At 45.1% G+C, this 17,349-nt stretch overlaps 2 protein-coding genes across 2 annotated transcripts in view; one reads left to right on the forward strand and one right to left on the reverse strand.

The window, feature by feature from the left end:
• The window catches only part of Arhgef39 (Rho guanine nucleotide exchange factor 39), a 3,561-nt gene extending 1,696 nt beyond the window's left edge, over positions 1-1,865 (reverse strand). Inside the window, exons 1-4 of the mRNA XM_010619332.3 lie at positions 1,620-1,865; positions 1,363-1,457; positions 1,001-1,121; positions 638-756 (exon numbers count right to left, since the gene is read on the reverse strand). Of these exons, the coding sequence (XP_010617634.2) occupies positions 638-756; positions 1,001-1,121; positions 1,363-1,457; positions 1,620-1,757 (473 nt within the window). The 5' untranslated portion in view covers positions 1,758-1,865. The remainder of the gene's footprint in view (positions 1-637; positions 757-1,000; positions 1,122-1,362; positions 1,458-1,619) is intronic.
• An 11,647-nt stretch (positions 1,866-13,512) lies between these two features.
• Positions 13,513-17,349, forward strand: part of Ca9 (carbonic anhydrase 9) — a 6,275-nt gene continuing 2,438 nt past the window's right edge. The window contains exons 1-6 of the mRNA XM_010619331.3: positions 13,513-13,907; positions 14,720-14,749; positions 15,003-15,173; positions 15,326-15,468; positions 15,550-15,642; positions 16,566-16,632. Coding sequence (XP_010617633.2) covers positions 13,550-13,907; positions 14,720-14,749; positions 15,003-15,173; positions 15,326-15,468; positions 15,550-15,642; positions 16,566-16,632 — 862 coding nt within the window. The 5' untranslated portion in view covers positions 13,513-13,549. The remainder of the gene's footprint in view (positions 13,908-14,719; positions 14,750-15,002; positions 15,174-15,325; positions 15,469-15,549; positions 15,643-16,565; positions 16,633-17,349) is intronic.

The raw sequence follows: 17,349 nt of genomic DNA on the forward strand, positions 1-17,349 counted from the left end.
AAAAAAAAAAAAAAAAAAAAAAAAAAAAAAGTACAGCAAAACTCCGTCTGCCTGTGCTTGACAAGATCAGTCCACCCATATCATTCACTAGCAGTGGCTGGAAACATCTGCTGTGGATATCGTACTCCCTTCCATTTGGGACTCAGAGCCTTGGCTCACACACTGAAGAGCCAGTGGCAGACTGACCATAGTTCAGAGGTCAGGTCAGAAGATGGTAAATTAAACCATGGAGGATGCCAGCCTGTAGTTCATTCCGAGGGATTGAAATTGTAGCTGGATGTGGTTCATGCATGCCTGTAATCCCAGCTCTTAGGAGGCTGAGGCAGGAGGATTGCTAAGAGTTCGAGACCAGCCTGGGCTACATAGCAAGACCCTGCTCCAAAAATATAAAATAAAAAAACTAGTGTAGCCTGGTCCCTCCCCTCCAAATAACCCATGTCAGACCCCAGTGCAGACCCTCTCACCTCAATATAAAGTTCCACAGTCACATGCCTGAGACTGCTGATCTTTGTACTCCTGTGACTTCAGTTACTCAGGGAATTTGGTCAGGGGGTGGCAGGGGGTTGGAATAGACAAAGGTGAGAGCAACAGTCATACTGTCTCAAGAGGTTGGTTTGAGTTAAGGGGATTCACTCACTGCTGGAGCCTCTGCAGAGGCAGAGGGAGCAGGTCCTGCAGCTGAAGGCCTCCAAACTGAGGGCGGCCTTCCTGAAGCTTTACAAACTTTCGGAAACGTTTGTTTTTCTTCAGCTGCTCCTAGAGTGAGGGAGAAAGTTTTGGCAGCAAGGAAAGAAGCCACTCCTATTGAGTTAATTGGTGTATGCACCTCCAGCCTTCAGTAGGCTGTGTGCTCCTGAGAGAAACCTGGTCTCCCTAGTGGGAATTCAGCCCAAAGCTGAGTTTCCAGAGGGCTCTGCAAATGCAGGAACTGTATGAATGAAGATTAAGAAAATGTAAAAGGCAAGCAAAGGGAATGGGTTTGAGGTCATCCACAGGTTACCTGTAGGGTGGTCTGGGACCTCTCTGCGTTGGCAGCAAATTGGGTGTAGAGTTCCAGGTAGAGGCAGAAACCTTCCAGGCCCTGTCCCCAGTGTCCTCTTTCCAGAAAGGGAAGCAGCTCTCTGTGTGGGCAAAAACAATAAATGGGCAATCCAAGAACTATTCAAGCACACCCTCATTTAATTCTTACAACCCTGACCAGGAAATAATGCTATTGCCCCTTTTTGCAGATGGCGAAACAGGCAGGCACTGGGCCAAGGTTACAGGTGAGAAAATAGGCAGTTTCCGACTAGGAACCTGTGATTCTGCGCTTATGCCAGAGGCAAAGCCTTCCCTCCCTCTCCTTGTGTCCTTTCCACTCACTGGCTGGCGCCGTAAATGAGCTCCCAGCACCCAAACAGAGCCTGGCGCTCTGGAGGCCGCAGGGTCCCCTTGGCTTTCAGGATCCCCAAGAAGTACTGCAGAAGGAGAGAACACGGATCTGAATCTGGAGAAAACGGGAAAGGCCAAAGCCATAGTGCGGACAGAAAGTGTAGCGTTAGCCCGAGCTCCCTACGAGCAGGCAGACCTCTAAGACCCTCCCACACCCTCGGGCTGCCCCATCCCGGGGCGATTCGCACCGTGGTCACTAGCCCCAGTTGTTCCTCGTAGCGCCGCTCGGTCTCCAGCAGCTCCCGGGCAGTGCAGGCGCGTTTCCGCTCCCAACGAGCTCGCTGCTCCAGCAGCGGGCACCGCGCGCCAGAGCCGGGGATCTCCATTGCCTGACCAAGTCCTGGACGCTTCCGGCTGCAGCCCGCCGGAGATTCAAATCCCAACCGCTTCAGGGGTGGAGCGTCGGGGTTACAGCCCAGAGCAGAGCCCAGGACGGAGCATGCGCAACGACCGCGGGACCCTCCTGGTCTCTTTGGCCTTGGGCCGCCCCACTGCAAGGGCGGCGCTGTGGGCGCGGCCCCGGTAGGCCACAGTGGGGCTGACATCTGGCTCACTTCTGAGGAGCACTAAATTGGGAAGCAGCCAGGATTTGAGAGTACAGCCATTGGCAGAGCCTTAATGCCCTATCTGTAGAAGTGGGAATGGGGCAATAATTAAGGTACATATTCCATCCTGGCCCATGCCAGACACTGACGGTTCAGTTATTCCCAATCCTTTCACTATTTAGGAATATTCTGCGCCCTAGACAAAAGTTTAGCTTTTAAACTACTGTTGTTTTTCATTTCATACTAATGCAAAACCTGACAGCCAGCTAGCTCTGGTAGGCTTCGGTAACTAACGTAGTAGTTTGGGTCTGCTGTAATTCTGGTCCAAAGCAAAAGCTTTGAGTTGATTAGACTGTGGAGCCTGGTCAAAAATAAAATATACCACATTTTTTTCTAATTTAGGCCTTTTGAAAAATTGGAAGTAGCCCTGGAAGGTAAATTAGCAGTGCAATTTTGATAGTATATGTCAGAAATCTTCAAAAGTGCCTACATTTTAGATTTAAGAATGCATTCTAAATGGTTATATGGAGAAATATATGTACCAAGATATCTGGCACAATGTTATAACAACAGAAAATTGTAAATCATCTAAATGCCTAGTGCTAAGGAACTGGCTAACAAAAGTATGGTACAGACATTTGAAGAAATAATATAAAAATGTTAAAAATGATGTAGTAGAAGCCGGGCGTGGTGGTGCACGCCTGTAATCCCAGCACTCAGCAGGCTGAGGCAGGAGGATCGCTGAGAGTTCGAGATCAGCCTGGTCTGCATAGTGAGTTCCAGGTCAGTCTCAACTACAGTGAGACCCTGTCACAAAAACAAAAACAAAAACAAAAACAAAAACAAAACAAAACAAAAAGATGTAGTAGAGTCAGGGATTTAGCTCAGTGGTTTGTTTGGCTGCCTACCTCGCAAGTGCAAGGACCCAAATTCAATCCCAGGTACCAAAAAAACAAAACAAAACAAAAAACTGCTACCAAGTCAGGTGTGATGGCACCCTCCTGAAATCCAGCACTGAGAGGCTGAGGCAGGAGGCTAACAAGTTTGAGCACAGCCAGGACAACTTAGCAAGACCCTGTCTCAAAAAATGGGCTGGAGGCATAGCTCACTGTGAAGGCCCTGGGTTCAATCTCCAGTACCTTCCCCCCAACTAACAGCTATTGATATGGGAAAACACACAAATTATATTGCTGAGAGGGAAAAAAAGCAAGCTACAAAGATGCATTTAATGTGATCCCTTTATATAAAAATATATAAGGCTGGAGATTTAGCTCAGTGGCACTGTACCTCCTTACAAGCGCGAGGTCCTGAGTTTGATCTTGGTACCCCCCCAAAAAAGTGTGTGTGTGTGTGTGTGTGTGTGTGTGTGTGTGTGTGTGTGTTTGGAAGGCTAAATAATCAAAAGCAAATTGTGGTTTTCATCTCTGGGTGATGAGACTGAAGATAATTGAACAAATATGTATTTAGTACCCAACCTGTGCCAGGTAGTGAATCACTGAGGTTAAAGGTATGAACGAACAAACAGGATAACTTTAAATTCCCTCAAACTTTTCTTCACCTTTCCCAAGAATTCTGTATTAAGCATGTATTATTTTGTAATTAGAAAATTTATTTTATTTCAAGAAGCAAAATTTAAGAGAGAAACTTTATTTATTTTTATTTTATTTTATCTTTTATTTTTGGTACCAGGGATCAAACTTGTGCTAGCAAGGCAGGCAGTGGAACCACTGAGCTAAATCCTCAGCCCAAGAGAGAAACTTTAGACCTCATTCTAAACATTTTGGACTCGGAGATCTAGGCTTTAAGCCAGAACCAGGGAATAGGGTTCTGAACTCCCCTCCAGCTCTGACATTCTAAGACTTCTCAGAATGGACAAATGCTGGGCATAAGAAAAATTTAAAGGTCTTGGGTAGAGAAAAATGAGTTTGGACAGACTGTGTATCTTAGGTTAAGATACCAAGAAAACTGGTGACACCAGATGGGGGATATTATAATATCTCAAATAATGAGTAACAGTCACAGTAACAGCTCAAGTAAAGAAGAGGAAAGATATCCCCATGGTGATCAGTATCACTGTGAGCCCAGGAGATGAGAATAAAGCACAATGCCCGGGGCACCACTGGTGATGGGTGTGTACAATTATGGTGCCAGTGTATGAGCCTGTCTGAGTGGATGGAAGAAGAGTGGGGAATATAGCACAGGCATGGGGGTGACTGCCCAGCTCTAGAGGAAGAACAGGACAAAGCTGAGAAGATACACAAGCTGAGAAGATACACTGAACACATTCTGTGCATGAAGACATCTTGTGTACAGTCAGTAGACTGAATCATATCACCATAAGACATGTCCGTGTCCATCCCCAAACCCCCAGAGTGTGCCAGTGGGTGGAAGATGGATGGGGAAAAGACTCTTTGCAGATATAATTAAGGATTTTGCTATGAGACCTTGGATTATCTCAGTGGGCCTTAAATCCAATGACAAATGTCTAAGAGATATCCATGTATAAGAGATATCCATGGAGCTGGGCATGGTGGTGCACATCTGTAATACCAGCACTCAGGAGGCTGATACAAGTTCAAGGCCAGCCTGGGCTACCTTGTGAGTTCAAGGCCAACCTAAAGTACATAGAGATACCCTAACCTGTCTTAAAAAAAAAAAAATTGGCACCATTCCTGCCTTGCAAGCACAAGTTCCTGAGTTCTATCCCCAGTACCAAAAACAAAACAAACAAATAAAAAATAAAAAGACACCACATGGAGAGATACAAAGACAAGAGGAAAAGGCCATGTGAAGGAGGTAGACGTAGTTATACTGCCATAAGCAAAGGAACTGTTAGGGAAAATTTTAATAGCAAAAATTTAGGAAATGTCACAATATAAGATAACTTCTGCCCCACACTCCGCTTAGTTCAGAATTAACAGGTATGGGAGACACCTAGTCTCTCACAAAAGTTTGTAAGTGAAAAGAACCATTGTTAGCTTTGTTAAACAAGCTCCCTTCCCCCTGGGCTAGAGTAGGTAACTGAATGAATCTTAAAGGTAACTTCCCTCGCAAAGAACTGCATCCAGGTTGAAATTCAACTGCCTTGCTACCATGTTTTGGGTAGCTGTGAAAATGCAATGTAACCAACTGAGTAAGATCAAAGCTTTAAAACCCTATAAAAGAAGGAGTTGTAATCCAATGGAGGACTCGATCAGGGCACCGCTATTAGGTGTGATCGATCCCCATCGATGGAGTAAACTTTTTTATTTTACTTCCATTCTGCTGCCTCTCTGTGTGTCACTTGCTGTCTCCTTCCAAACAGAACCACCAGATTCTGGAAGAGGCAAGGAAAGACTCTTTCCTAAAACTTACAGATGGAGCCTGGCCATGTTCACATCTTGATTTCAGACTTATGGTTTCCAGAACTGTGAGAGAGTATATTTCTGTTGTTGTTTATTTGTTTTTGTTTTCTGCAGAGTCTTGTGTGTAGTTCAGATTGCCCTTAAATTTACTGTGTAGTCCAGGCAGGCTTTGAACTCATGGCAACCCTTCTGCCTTAGCCTCCTAAGTGCTGAGATTATAGGCACGTGCCAGCACACCTGGATCTATTCCTCTTGTTTTAGACACTTAGTTTGTGGTAATCTGTTATGGCAGTCCTAGGAAACTATTGATACAGATGGTGCAGTGGGTCCAAACTACAAGTCAGCCTCGAGGCCCCCAAAGGACTTTGATCTGTCTTTTTTCCCAATCCACAGCAGGAGAGAAAGGGACTTCTCTCCTTCTACCCCACCAATGTTCTCTGCAAAACAAGGGCTAGTCAGAAACATGTTTTAGTAACATGTGTCTCAGTGTTTGAAAACACAGATACTAATGACCAAAGATGTAGCCTTACACAACTTCAGAATGTTCCTACAGCAGATAGTAAGAGTTAGTCTTGGGTACACTCAGTCTTAACCTAAGGAGACTCCAGACACAAGAACTCCAGGAGCTCAAAAGTGTTTTGGGGTTTGGCAGACTCCCATCTGTGAAGGCATAATCTAGGATCAGAATACACATCTCCACAGATAAGAATTGGCCACACAAATAAAGAGCTAAGGAAGAAACAAAGCTATAGGGAAGACATGGAATATTAATGAGCCGTAACAAAATGCTACATCTACCTTATAGGCAGATTTATGCTCTGAAATACCAAGAGAAAGCCCCAGATTTGGTGAAAAAGAATCCACATAAAGATATGAAAATAAACATTGCAATGCTGGAGAGAAATACACAAAAGACCAAAATGTTCAGAATATTTGGCAAGAGGAAAAATGAACAAAAACTGAGACAGATGTTGAAGAAAGCTGTCCAGCCATACAGCTCCAGACACTAGCATGGTGGATCTGTCATCTCTGCTCCCATGACTTTTCCCACCTGAATTTGATTAATTGTTATAGGTTAGATCTAAAATACCTCATAAAGCCTCATCTGCTCATAGGTAAAGCTTATGACAGGTGGCTGGATTATGAGGATGGTATAGCTGACTTGCAAACACATTTTGGTACCAGGAGTAGGGTCATGGCTGTGACACTCCCTGAAGAGGTGGTTTAGAAATACTTGGAACTGGTTTATGAGAGGAATTTGGAAAGATTTGGAGATGCTGGCTGGCTGGAGAAGCAGCCCTAGAATGTAGAAGCTGAACTGGATGGGTCAAAGCTCAGACTAGAATGCTGATAAAAAGGCAGATGGTAAAGACCAAGCTCAGGAGGTTTCATTTGGGAAGAAAGACACTATTGGCAGTTGGCCTTGAGATCATGTGTTATAATCGGGTAGAAAATTTGTCAACATTTTCCTCAGCCACCTGGCTTGATTTCTGTTGTTGTTGTTGTTGTTTTGAGACAGGGTCTTACTATATAGTTAAAGCTGGCCTTGAACTCACTATGTAGCCCAGGCTGGCTTTGAACTTACCTGAGTGCTGGAATTACAGGCATGTGCCACTACATCCAGCTTGTTGTTTTAAGACACCTAGTTTGGGGTAATTTGACATGCAGATGACTGAGTAAGGATGATGGGCTAATCTGGGGGAGGAAATTTCAAGGCAGCCCAATATTCAGGTTATGGCATGGGTAATTTTGGGCTTGAAGCTAGATTTACTTTGAGAATGAAGAACAAATGGCACAGATGAATGATTTTTAAATTTTGAAGTCAGATATGGTGACACACACCTGTAATCCTAGCACTTGGGATGCTGAGGTAGGAGGATCACTGCAATTTCAGCATCAGCCTTGGCTATATAACAGCTACATTCAAGACCAGCCTGAACTACAAATGTAGTGAGACTGTCTAACAAAACAAAACAAAACCAAAAAACAGTTTTGAGTTTCACCAGAAAGGAAGCTCCTGTAATGTTGGGGCCTATAAAGTTGGAACAGAAGAGAGCTTCACTGCTAAAAAGCTTAGCATTAAAAAGAAGCAAAATACTTTGCATCAGGGGAATAGGAAAGATGCCTTGAAGGCATGTGAGGAACCAGCAAGGCTCCACGCTTCACAAGCTCAAAATACAAAAATGAATGATTTCGCTTTGAGAAGAGAGCCCCAGTACACCACGCTCAAGAATGGCTGCCTATGTAATTTGTTCCCCAGACTTCTGTTCATAGCACTCAGCTATCCAGGGACTTGAAGACCTCTATATCCATGATACAAGGGAGGCTGGCTACTGCTCTGGCCAGGAGCAAAACTTGGCATCATCCATTGCACTTGGGAGGCTGAAGCAAGAAAACTGCATAGAGTTTGAGGCCAGTTCTGGACTATATAGTGAGTTCAAGGCCACCCTAAAATACATAGCAAGACCCTGTCTCAAAAAACAAGCAATCATAAGCACACGGTCCTGAGTTCAATCCCTGGTACCCCCCCAAAAAAAAAGCAATAAATAAATAAAAGTGTTTGCTGGATCTGAATGCTATGGATGGCTCTGAATTTGGATTAAGAAAGGCCACCCAGAATCATGTGTGTGTGTATGTGTGTGTGTGTGTGTGTTGTGTGTGTGTTGCTGGGGATTGAATCTGGAGACTTATGCATACTTGTGGATGCAAGGAAAGTGCTCTACCATTAAGCTACATCCCCACCCCAACAGAGGCAACCTTGAGTCTTTAACGGATTCCCTCCTAAGATGATCACTTGGAGAACAGCAGTTATTCAGCCATACAAATTTTGTTCTACAATGTGACAATCACTCAGAAAAGGCAGGTAATTTTTTTTGAAGCAAGCTTTATTGGTACACTTTAGAGATACATAATAATAACATTTATCATAGGGAATTTGTATCTGTAAATGATATATCTTGCTCCTTTATTTACAAAAAGCTTTGTTTCCCTTTTTCTTTTTTTTTTGGGGGGGTACTGGGGATTGAACTTAGGACCTTGCACTTGTGAGGCAGGTGTGGTACCACTGAGCTAAATTCCCGGCCCTCTTTCTATTCTTTTTTCCCCTTGTTCCTTCTTTCTTTGTTCCCTTTCTCATTTGAATATTTTCTTCCCATTTCCCAATATGTACTACACATTTTGGTCCTTATTTTCACTTTTTGTTTCTCACACCAGAGAAACAATGCAGTATTTAAACATGTGCATCTGCTGGGGATTTAGCTCAGTGGTTCTGGTGACTGCCTTGCCAGCGCAAGGACTTGAGTTCGATCCCTAGTACCTAAATAAATAAATAAACATGTGTGTCTGATTTATTTACTTAAGAGTACTGCCTCAAAAAAGGAGGAGGAGAAGAGGAGGAGGAAGAAGGGAGGGAGGAGGAGGAAGAATATGGTCTTAAGGTGCATTTACCTAGAAATGTCTCAAAATTATCCTTCTTTGTGGCAAAGTAGTACTCCTTTGTATAAAAAAAATCCACATCTTCTTTATCCATTTGTCAGTTGATAGGCATTTGGGCTGTTCCAAGATTTAGCTATTATATATTGTACCACTATAAACATGAATGTATGTATATAACTGTGGTAGGATACTTTTAATTCTTTTGGGACTATACCAAGAAGGTAAATAGCTGGGTTGAATGGAACCTCTAGTTTTAGTTTTTTGAGGAATGTCCACACTGATTTCTACAATGGTTGTACCAGTCTACACTCCCATCAACAGTGGAGAAGGGTTCCTTTTTCCCCAGGGCCCTACCAGCATTTGTTATTGACTAATTTCTTGATAACAGCCATTCTTCCTGGAGTGAGATGGAATCTAAGTGTTTTCATTTGCATCTCTCAAATGACCAGTGGTGCTGAACATTTTTTCATATATTTATTAGGCAGGTAATTTAGAATGCCATAAAAATTCAATGTCATACCAGGTATGGTTGCACGTGCCTGTAATCCCAGTGGTCTGGGAGGCTGCGGCAGGAGGATTGCATATTTGAGCCTAGCCTCAGCTCCTCAGTAACTTACTGAGACCCTATCTCAAAAAGTGGGGTGGGGGATGTAGTGAATATCACCTAGGAGAGTTGTGGTTTGATATACACAGGTCTGACATGAGCTCCCTGAGAGCAGGAAAGACATCTTAGTAATTTTGTATTTCTCAAGCACCTGGCAAGGTGATCTGCAGAGAGAAAATGTTCTATAATGGCTGCTGAATAAAAGACTGATTCAAATACTGAACCCTGCCCTTAGGGGGCTCAAGGCTACTAGGGAAGATAAAATGTCATAAATCACCCTAACATAAAGTTAGATGGTGGGCCATCTAACTTATTATCAAGGGCAATCAAAGAATGGTGGTAGTTCAAAGATACCACAGATCGTTCTGGACTGGAGTAGAAGGTTCATTAAGAAAGCCTTTCTGGAAGAGATGGCCTGTGAATTGAGTCTTAAAAATAGGAGGGACCAGCCAGCCAGGGATTTAGCTCAATGGTTCCACCGCCTGCCTCACAAGAGCAAGGTCCTGAGTTAATACCTCGTACAAAAAAAAAAAAAAAAGGAGGGACTTATAAAAGGGAAAAAGTGAAACTATAGTGGGTATACAAGCACTGATTCATCAGAGTGGAAGCTGGCTGAGGGACTCAAGTGGGGTCCTGGGGCCCCTTCTGTTGCATGCATTCATTACTTCTTTAAATGAGGGATCATGAGACCTTCAGAGTCCCCTAGGGAAGAGCTTGGATAGAAGAGCACCCTGGAGTTAGGGGTTGTGGCCATGTGACAACAAGATTAGAAATATTTCAATATACTGATACAACCATACTGGCATGTACCTACTCAAAGTCCTTAAATATAGACATGAAATGGCCTTATTCTCTTGTGATCTGTCAAAGCCATAGGGGCCTTTTTAGAATGTGAGCTGCAGAACAGTCGAATTCTCTATTCCATGCTGCATCCCTAGAGCCTAGAGCAGTATCTGGAGGGTTGGAGGAAGCTCAATAAAATGTTCATTCAATGGGTGAACTGGGACCATCAAGCTCATTCTGGTTATCTTTTCAGTCTTCTACCTCATCTCCTCATCCCGGGTCTGCCCCTCCAGTCCATGCTCTTATTAGTCCTCAGTATGACCGAATATGAAAACCAGATGGTATCACTCTCCTGCTCAAAAAGTTTCATGTTTCTCTTTGCCCAGAATATCATTCTCTGTTTTTACCAATTGGACTGCTACTTTGTCTTCTAGGTTCTGATCAAATTTTGCCTAATTTTGTAATAATTTGAGTCAGAATTAATCTCTCTTCCCTAAACATAGTATAATAGTATTTGCTCATTGGACTCATTGGACTGTGAGCTCCTAGGGCAGAAACTCTGTCTCATTCATTTCCATATGCCTAGTCCTACCTCGCTTGATACATAGTAGGTGCTAAATAAATACTGACTGCAAGAATAGATGGTATTCCAAGCAGTGAGAACTAGATTAGCAAAGGTGATGAAAAGTTTGGAGAAAAAAATAGCTTGTGATTATGAGTGTAGTTTAGTCGTAAAGCACTTGCCTAGAATGTATGAGGCCCCAGGTTTATGTGTGTGTGTTTTTTGAGACAAGGTCTCTGTGTAGTCCAGGCTTAGCCTTGACCTCACTACAAAAAGAAAAAAAGTTTACAAAAATGAATTATTTAATCCTATCACAGTGATATATGCACACCCATGTTATAGCAGCACAGTTTATAATAGCTAAATCTTGGAAACAGCCCAAATGCCCAGGAAGCAACAAATGGATAAAGAAGATGTAGATTTTTTTACACAATGAATACTGCTCTGCCATAAAAAAGGATGAGCTTCAGACATTTATAGCTAAATGGATGGACTTTGAGACCATACGTTTTTTTTTTTTTTTTTTTTTTTTGGCACTGGGGATCAAACTCAGGTCCTTGAGCTTGCGAGGCAGGCAGCGGAACCACTGAGCAGCTAAATCCCCAGCCCTGAGACCATACTCTTAAATGAAATAAATTGGACATACATTCAAATACTGAATTGTTTCTCTGGTGTGAGAAACTGAATGTGGAAATAAGGACAGAGATGTATTATGGATGTTGCGAAATGGGGAGAAAGTATTCAAATAGGAAGGGGAACAAGGGAGGAGGGAGAAAGGAAGGTAGAAAAAAAGTGAAAAATAGAACAACAAAATGGAAATAAAGCTTTTTTACATAGGGAGGGGAGGGAACTTGGGGGGGATAGGATAAAATAAAATAAAATTTATGTTTAAAAAACGAATGGTTTAACTGAGATTCCACCTCACCCCACAAAGAATGGCTGCTATCAAGAAATCACACAATAACAAATGTTGGCGGGGTTGTGGGGAGAAAGGAACCCTCCTCCATCGTTGGTGGGAGTGCAGATTAGTGCAACCACTATGGAAATCAATATGGAGATACCTCAAAGAGCTTGGACTGGAGGTTCCATTTGACCCAGCCATCCCTCTGCTGGGTATCCTTCCAAGAGAACTAAAAGAATCATATCACAGAGAAGTATGTGCACCCATGTTTATAGCAGCACAGTTTGTAATAGCTAAAACTTGGAAACAACCTATTTGCCCATCCGTTGGAAACTGGATAAAGAAGTTGTGGTTTTTCTATAAAATGGAATATTACTCAGCCATAAAGAGCGAGAGAATAGATTCATTCATAGGAAAATGGATACATATTGAAGATATACTCCTAAGTGAAATAAATAAGTCACACATGTGTAAATACCAAATAGTTTCCCTGGTGTGAATATTCTGCAACAATGCATAAGATTCTAATAAGATTACTGACATTTAGAAATTTGAAGAAAGGAGCTAAAGGTGTAGGGAAGGTGTGATGCGTAGGGGAAGAACAAAAAGGGAAAAGAAAAAAATGTGAGAGAATGAAAAGATGAAAATAAAGTGTTTGTAGATGGGGAGGGGAGGAGGGGGTGAAGGGAGGGCAGAGGTAAGGGGAAAAAATGAGAATCAAGACTTGCCATGTAAAGGTACATGATCCCAACAATGAATGTTACTATACTGTATCCCTAAAATGTACCAATAAACTCAATAAAATTAAAAAAAAAAAACAAAATGAATGGTTTAGCCAGTGTGGTGGTGCACACCTGTAAACCCAGCACTCAGGAGGCTGAGGCAGGAGGACTACTGTGAGTCTGAGGCAAGCCTAGGCTACATAGTGAGCTCAAGGCCAAGCCTGGACTACACAGAGAGACCTTGTCTCAAAAAACAAACAAACACAAAAATACAAACAAACAAATAAACAAAAAGGTATGATTGGACCCAAGTATGAGGAAGAATAGGAGGAGACAAAATGAAAAGGTCTATTGGATTCAAAGCCAGGCTCCTCTCAAACTCAGAATTCTCCTGCCTCAGCCCACCAAAATCCTGGGATTATGTGTGGCCCATCACACCCAGCTTTGGATAAGGTTTTGGGGGACCTGGAAATGAGAAGGAAAAAAAATGGACATGTTTTGGTAAGCAGTGGGGACCCACTGAAGAGGGTTTCTTTTTTGGTACGTGGTCCTTGCTCTTGTGAGGCAGGCAGTGGAACCCCTGAGCTAAATCCCTGGCCCCCACTAAAGAGGTTTTTGAGCATGGGAGTGAAAAGATGAAAAATTACATACATTTAGTTTACAGAGTGTCTCTGATACATACTTTAAGTGTTGTATTCATGCTCAAGTTTGCCTCCTACCCATCATTTATTCATCCATTTACTCACCTTCAGACTCCCCTACCGCTTGCCCTGCCCCTTTACCTGCTCCACGGGCTGAGCAGGGGTTGCTTTGCCACTGCCAGAAGATGCAGGGGCCCCAGCTCTCCCGTCTTTCCCCTTCCCTGCCTGGGACTGGGAAGCAAGCCAGGGTTAGCTGAAGCTGGCTGGCAAGCAGCTGGGTGGTGCCAGGGAGCGCCTATACAGTACCAGGTGGCGCCCCGGGTTCCAACTTGAGCCTGCAACCCTGATAACCTTCTGCCTGAGCACACACCTGCCCCTACTCCACCCTCACCCAGGCTTTGATATCGGGGAGGGAGCACCGGGCCAGACAGACCAGCGGGACTTTGATTCCATCCCTGCAAAAGGGCACTCTGAGTCAGCCAGCTCCCCTCAAGCATTGCTCCTCCCCCACCAGGCTCCTGTTTCCGATGCTGCACGTACAGCCCGTACACACCGTGTCTTGGGACACCCCAGTCAGCCGCATGGCTTCCCCGTGCCCCAGCCCCTGGCTCCCTCTGTTGATTCCAGCCCCTACTGTGCAACTGCTGCTGTTCCTGCTGCTCCTGGTGCCTGCCCATCCCCAGAGCCTGTCCTGGATGCAGGAGGATCCCTCCATGGAAGGAGGTTCATCCGGGGAAGATGAATCACTGGGCAAGGAGGATCTGCTCAGTGAAGAGTATCCACCTGGAGGGGTGGATCCAGCTGGGGAGGAGGATCCACCTGAAGTCCATTCTAAACCTGGAGAGGAGGAGGACTCTCTGAAGTTAGAGGATCTACCCACTGTTGAGGCTCCAGAACATACTCAAGGACCCCAGAATAATGGTCACAAGGACAAAAAAGGTAAGTGGTCATCATCCCCCAAATCTAGGCTCCAGGAAGTCCACACCGACCCTTCCCAGGCAGATCACTCAGGGAAGGAGCATGTACAGTACTCTAACAGTAGCCATTCCAAGCGTCCCATGCCATTAGACCACCCCCCCCGCCGCCGCTCAGAAACAGATGTGGAGAAGGAAAAAGGAGGGAGGACAACTAGAAGAGATGGGAAAGAGGCAGGGTGGAGAGAGGAAAAGAGGACTGTGGAGAGAGAGGAAGAGGGAGAGAAACAAGAGTATAAAGGGAGGAGAAAAGATCGGGGAGGGGGTCGCTACCAGAGGAAGGGCCGGGAAATTCTGCAGAGCTCACCTCATCTTCTTTCTGCAACGAAGAAACTGAGACTAGGAGGAAGAAATCAGCGGCCAGAGGACCCCAGTATCTTAACTTCCAAGCCAGGAACTTTGGGAAACAAAGTGGATACAAGAGAGGGCGGGAGATGAGTGGGGAGGAGGGAGGTGTAAAGGAGAAAGGAAAGATGGTCTACTGAGTTTGGAGACTGAGACACCCACTCTCCGCACAGAGCCTAGGGCAGCGGTTGCACACTGGCCTGTCTGGGGCCAGCCGTGCTGTATGCTGCCCAGCCGTGGCATTAAGTTTAGTTGCAGTCTACAGTGCTTTGCACCTGGTCCGCCTCAGGCATTGCCATTACCTGCTGTGTCCCTGTAAAATATCTGAGTTTGTGAGACCCTTGTGTGTTTGGGGGAGGACTTTTCTCTCTCTTTCTGGCCACTGGGAAGGGACTGGGCTCTAAGACTGGCCTGTTCATCTTTCTCATACAGGGGATGAACACAGTCACTGGCGTTACGGAGGTGAGATACCCACCCCCAGCACACACCCGACTGCAGATTTGCCCCACAACCATCCCCCTCACAGATCCTGGGCGTTCCCTCCCACGGCCTGCTCCCATCCCCGCCCAGTCCCTGATTTCCAGTTCCCCGCTCCGAAGCTTCCTAACTCTACCCCTCGTTTTATTTATTTGTTTTGTTTTGTTTTTCAAACTTCTGGGTTTCCTAAAAGCTCCGGACCTCATCAGACTTCTTCACCCCCCCACCCCCACCCTAGGCAACCCGCCCTGGCCCCAGGTGTCTCCAGCCTGCGCTGGCCGCTTCCAGTCCCCTGTAGACATTCGCCCCGAGCTCACCGCCTTCCGCCAGGCCCTCAGACCGCTCCAACTCCTGGGCTTTGAACTTCAGCCTCACCCGGAGCTGCGCCTGCGCAATAATGGTCACACCGGTGAGGGGGACTCGGGCTGAGCTTCTAGGAAGCTGCCGAGACTGACTGAGGGGTGGGGCGGGGCCAACAGATGGGTCGACCTCTACGGACGGGAGTGAGGCGGGCGCGGGGAGGGCAGTGCAGGTCCGGCTCATGAGCCGCTCCCCACGCAGTGCAGCTGACTCTGCCGCCCGGACTAGAGATGGCTCTAGGTCCTGGCCGGGAATACCGGGCCGTGCAGCTGCATCTGCACTGGGGCTCTTCGGATCGCCCAGGCTCGGAGCACACTGTTGACGGCCACCGTTTTCCTGCGGAGGTGAGCTCCGAGCTCTTCAGGGAGGGCCAAGGGCTTGTGGCCGGAGATAAGGTCCCCCTCTGACCCTGCTGTCCTCTCCAGATCCACGTGGTTCACCTCAGCACCACGTTCTCCAGAGTTGAGGAGGCCTTGGGACGCCCAGGAGGCCTTGCCGTGTTGGCTGCCCTTCTGGAGGTATCAAGCCTGAACATCCCATTCCCAGCTTCCCCAGGGTTTCAGTGTAACATCACCTTCATTCACTCATTAGTTCATTCAACACCCGCGAAATTCAGAAGCAGAGGGTCCTTGCTTCTAAGGAGCCCGCAGCCAGTGCAGGAGGCTGACATGATGGAAAGATGCAATAAAAATGGTGGTCACCGAGGAGGTGAAACTTGAAGTCTTCACTGCTGGAAAAGAAAATATTCCACCCAGAGAGAACAGTATGCACAAGGACTCAGAATAGAGCTCATCCAGGGAATAGCAGTTGCCAGAAACTGGACATCAGGAGGAGTAACTTCTCAGCTACTCCTGTGACCCATCATTTCTCCTTCTTGAGATGCAGTAGTTAGTGACCTCTATGGACTGGATCAAGGATACATATACCATGATTGGGGAGGGGTGGTAATTGAATAGATTAGATACTTGCTAGGCTCACTCACTAGTGCCAAGCTCATAGCAAAAAGTTCAGAGAGAAGTGTCCGAGAAATAACATGTTAAGACCATGCTCCGAAGTCCAAGCCATGAGTTTGAATCTGGAAGTAACACAAATACATGCAAGGTACATTATGGTTTTCTGTGGGGGCACCATGGAGTGTGGGTGAAGGTATCAATGATGGAAACCATAAAAATTAGAAGGTTCAAATATTGAGGGCTTAGTATCCAGAATGGTAGTTCCTCCTTCTCCTCCTCTTCTTCTTTTCCATAAAAAATACCAGTCCACCAAGCTTCTTAGTTTACAAAGCAAGAGTAGTAGACTTTGGATAATAAGAGTTGAGGAATGGAGTTGAGAAATGGAGAACTATGTTCCCATATCCACCCCATATTCAGGCCTCCAGCCATAGCCCTAGACATAGGCCTCAGTCTGTCTTGCATTGTCATCCTCCTTCCCCCCTTCCCAGGAGGGCCCAGAAGAAAACAGTGCCTATGAACAGTTGCTGTCACAGTTGGAAGAGATCACAAAGGAAGGTCAGTTTGTTGGACTGGCCACTATCTTCTGTACTAGTGGTTGTGAACCTACAGCATATATGTTATTTTCTAAGACAAAAGATGTTAATGTAGAGTTGTTTTTTCTAAACTAAAACTTACTACCTAGGTTTAATTGCCGTGTTGGCACTTTACAATAAATAAGTGAGTTTGGGGTTGCAGCTTGGCATTCGGTCTCTAAAAGGTTTGCCATCACTGTTCTGTACCTTAGTGCCTAATGACTTGCCTTTGGGAGCCTCAGATCTCAGGATGGAGATGGAGGGGGCTGAGGTGTCAACGGGCTCTGATTTTCATAACTGTGAAGCTGAATAGAGGCCAACAGTTACAGGCTCACAGCTGCCTACAGCCTTGATTTTTATGTTTTTTTTTTTTTTTTTTTTTTTTTTTTTTTTTTTTGGTACCGGGGATCGAACTCAGGTCCTTGTGCTTGCAAGGCAGGCAGGGGAACCGCTGAGCTAAATCCCCAGCCCCAGCCTTGATTTTTAAAAAACCAAACAGATAACAAAATTAGACCACCTCACACATACACAAACAGAACCAAAAATAGTGTTTGAAATCTGGAGAGCTTAGCTTTTTCTGAGAATTATTTTGCATTCATAAGCATCAGTATTTTAAATTGATAAATACTTTTTTGTTGGAAATATTTCCCTTCTCAGTCACTTTGGGAGTCTGGATTTTTTTTTTTTTTTTTTTTTTTTT

Source organism: Fukomys damarensis, unplaced genomic scaffold, assembly GCF_012274545.1.
Source record: "Fukomys damarensis isolate Sample0158 unplaced genomic scaffold, DMR_v1.0_HiC HiC_scaffold_36, whole genome shotgun sequence".
Taxonomy (NCBI): domain Eukaryota; kingdom Metazoa; phylum Chordata; class Mammalia; order Rodentia; family Bathyergidae; genus Fukomys; species Fukomys damarensis.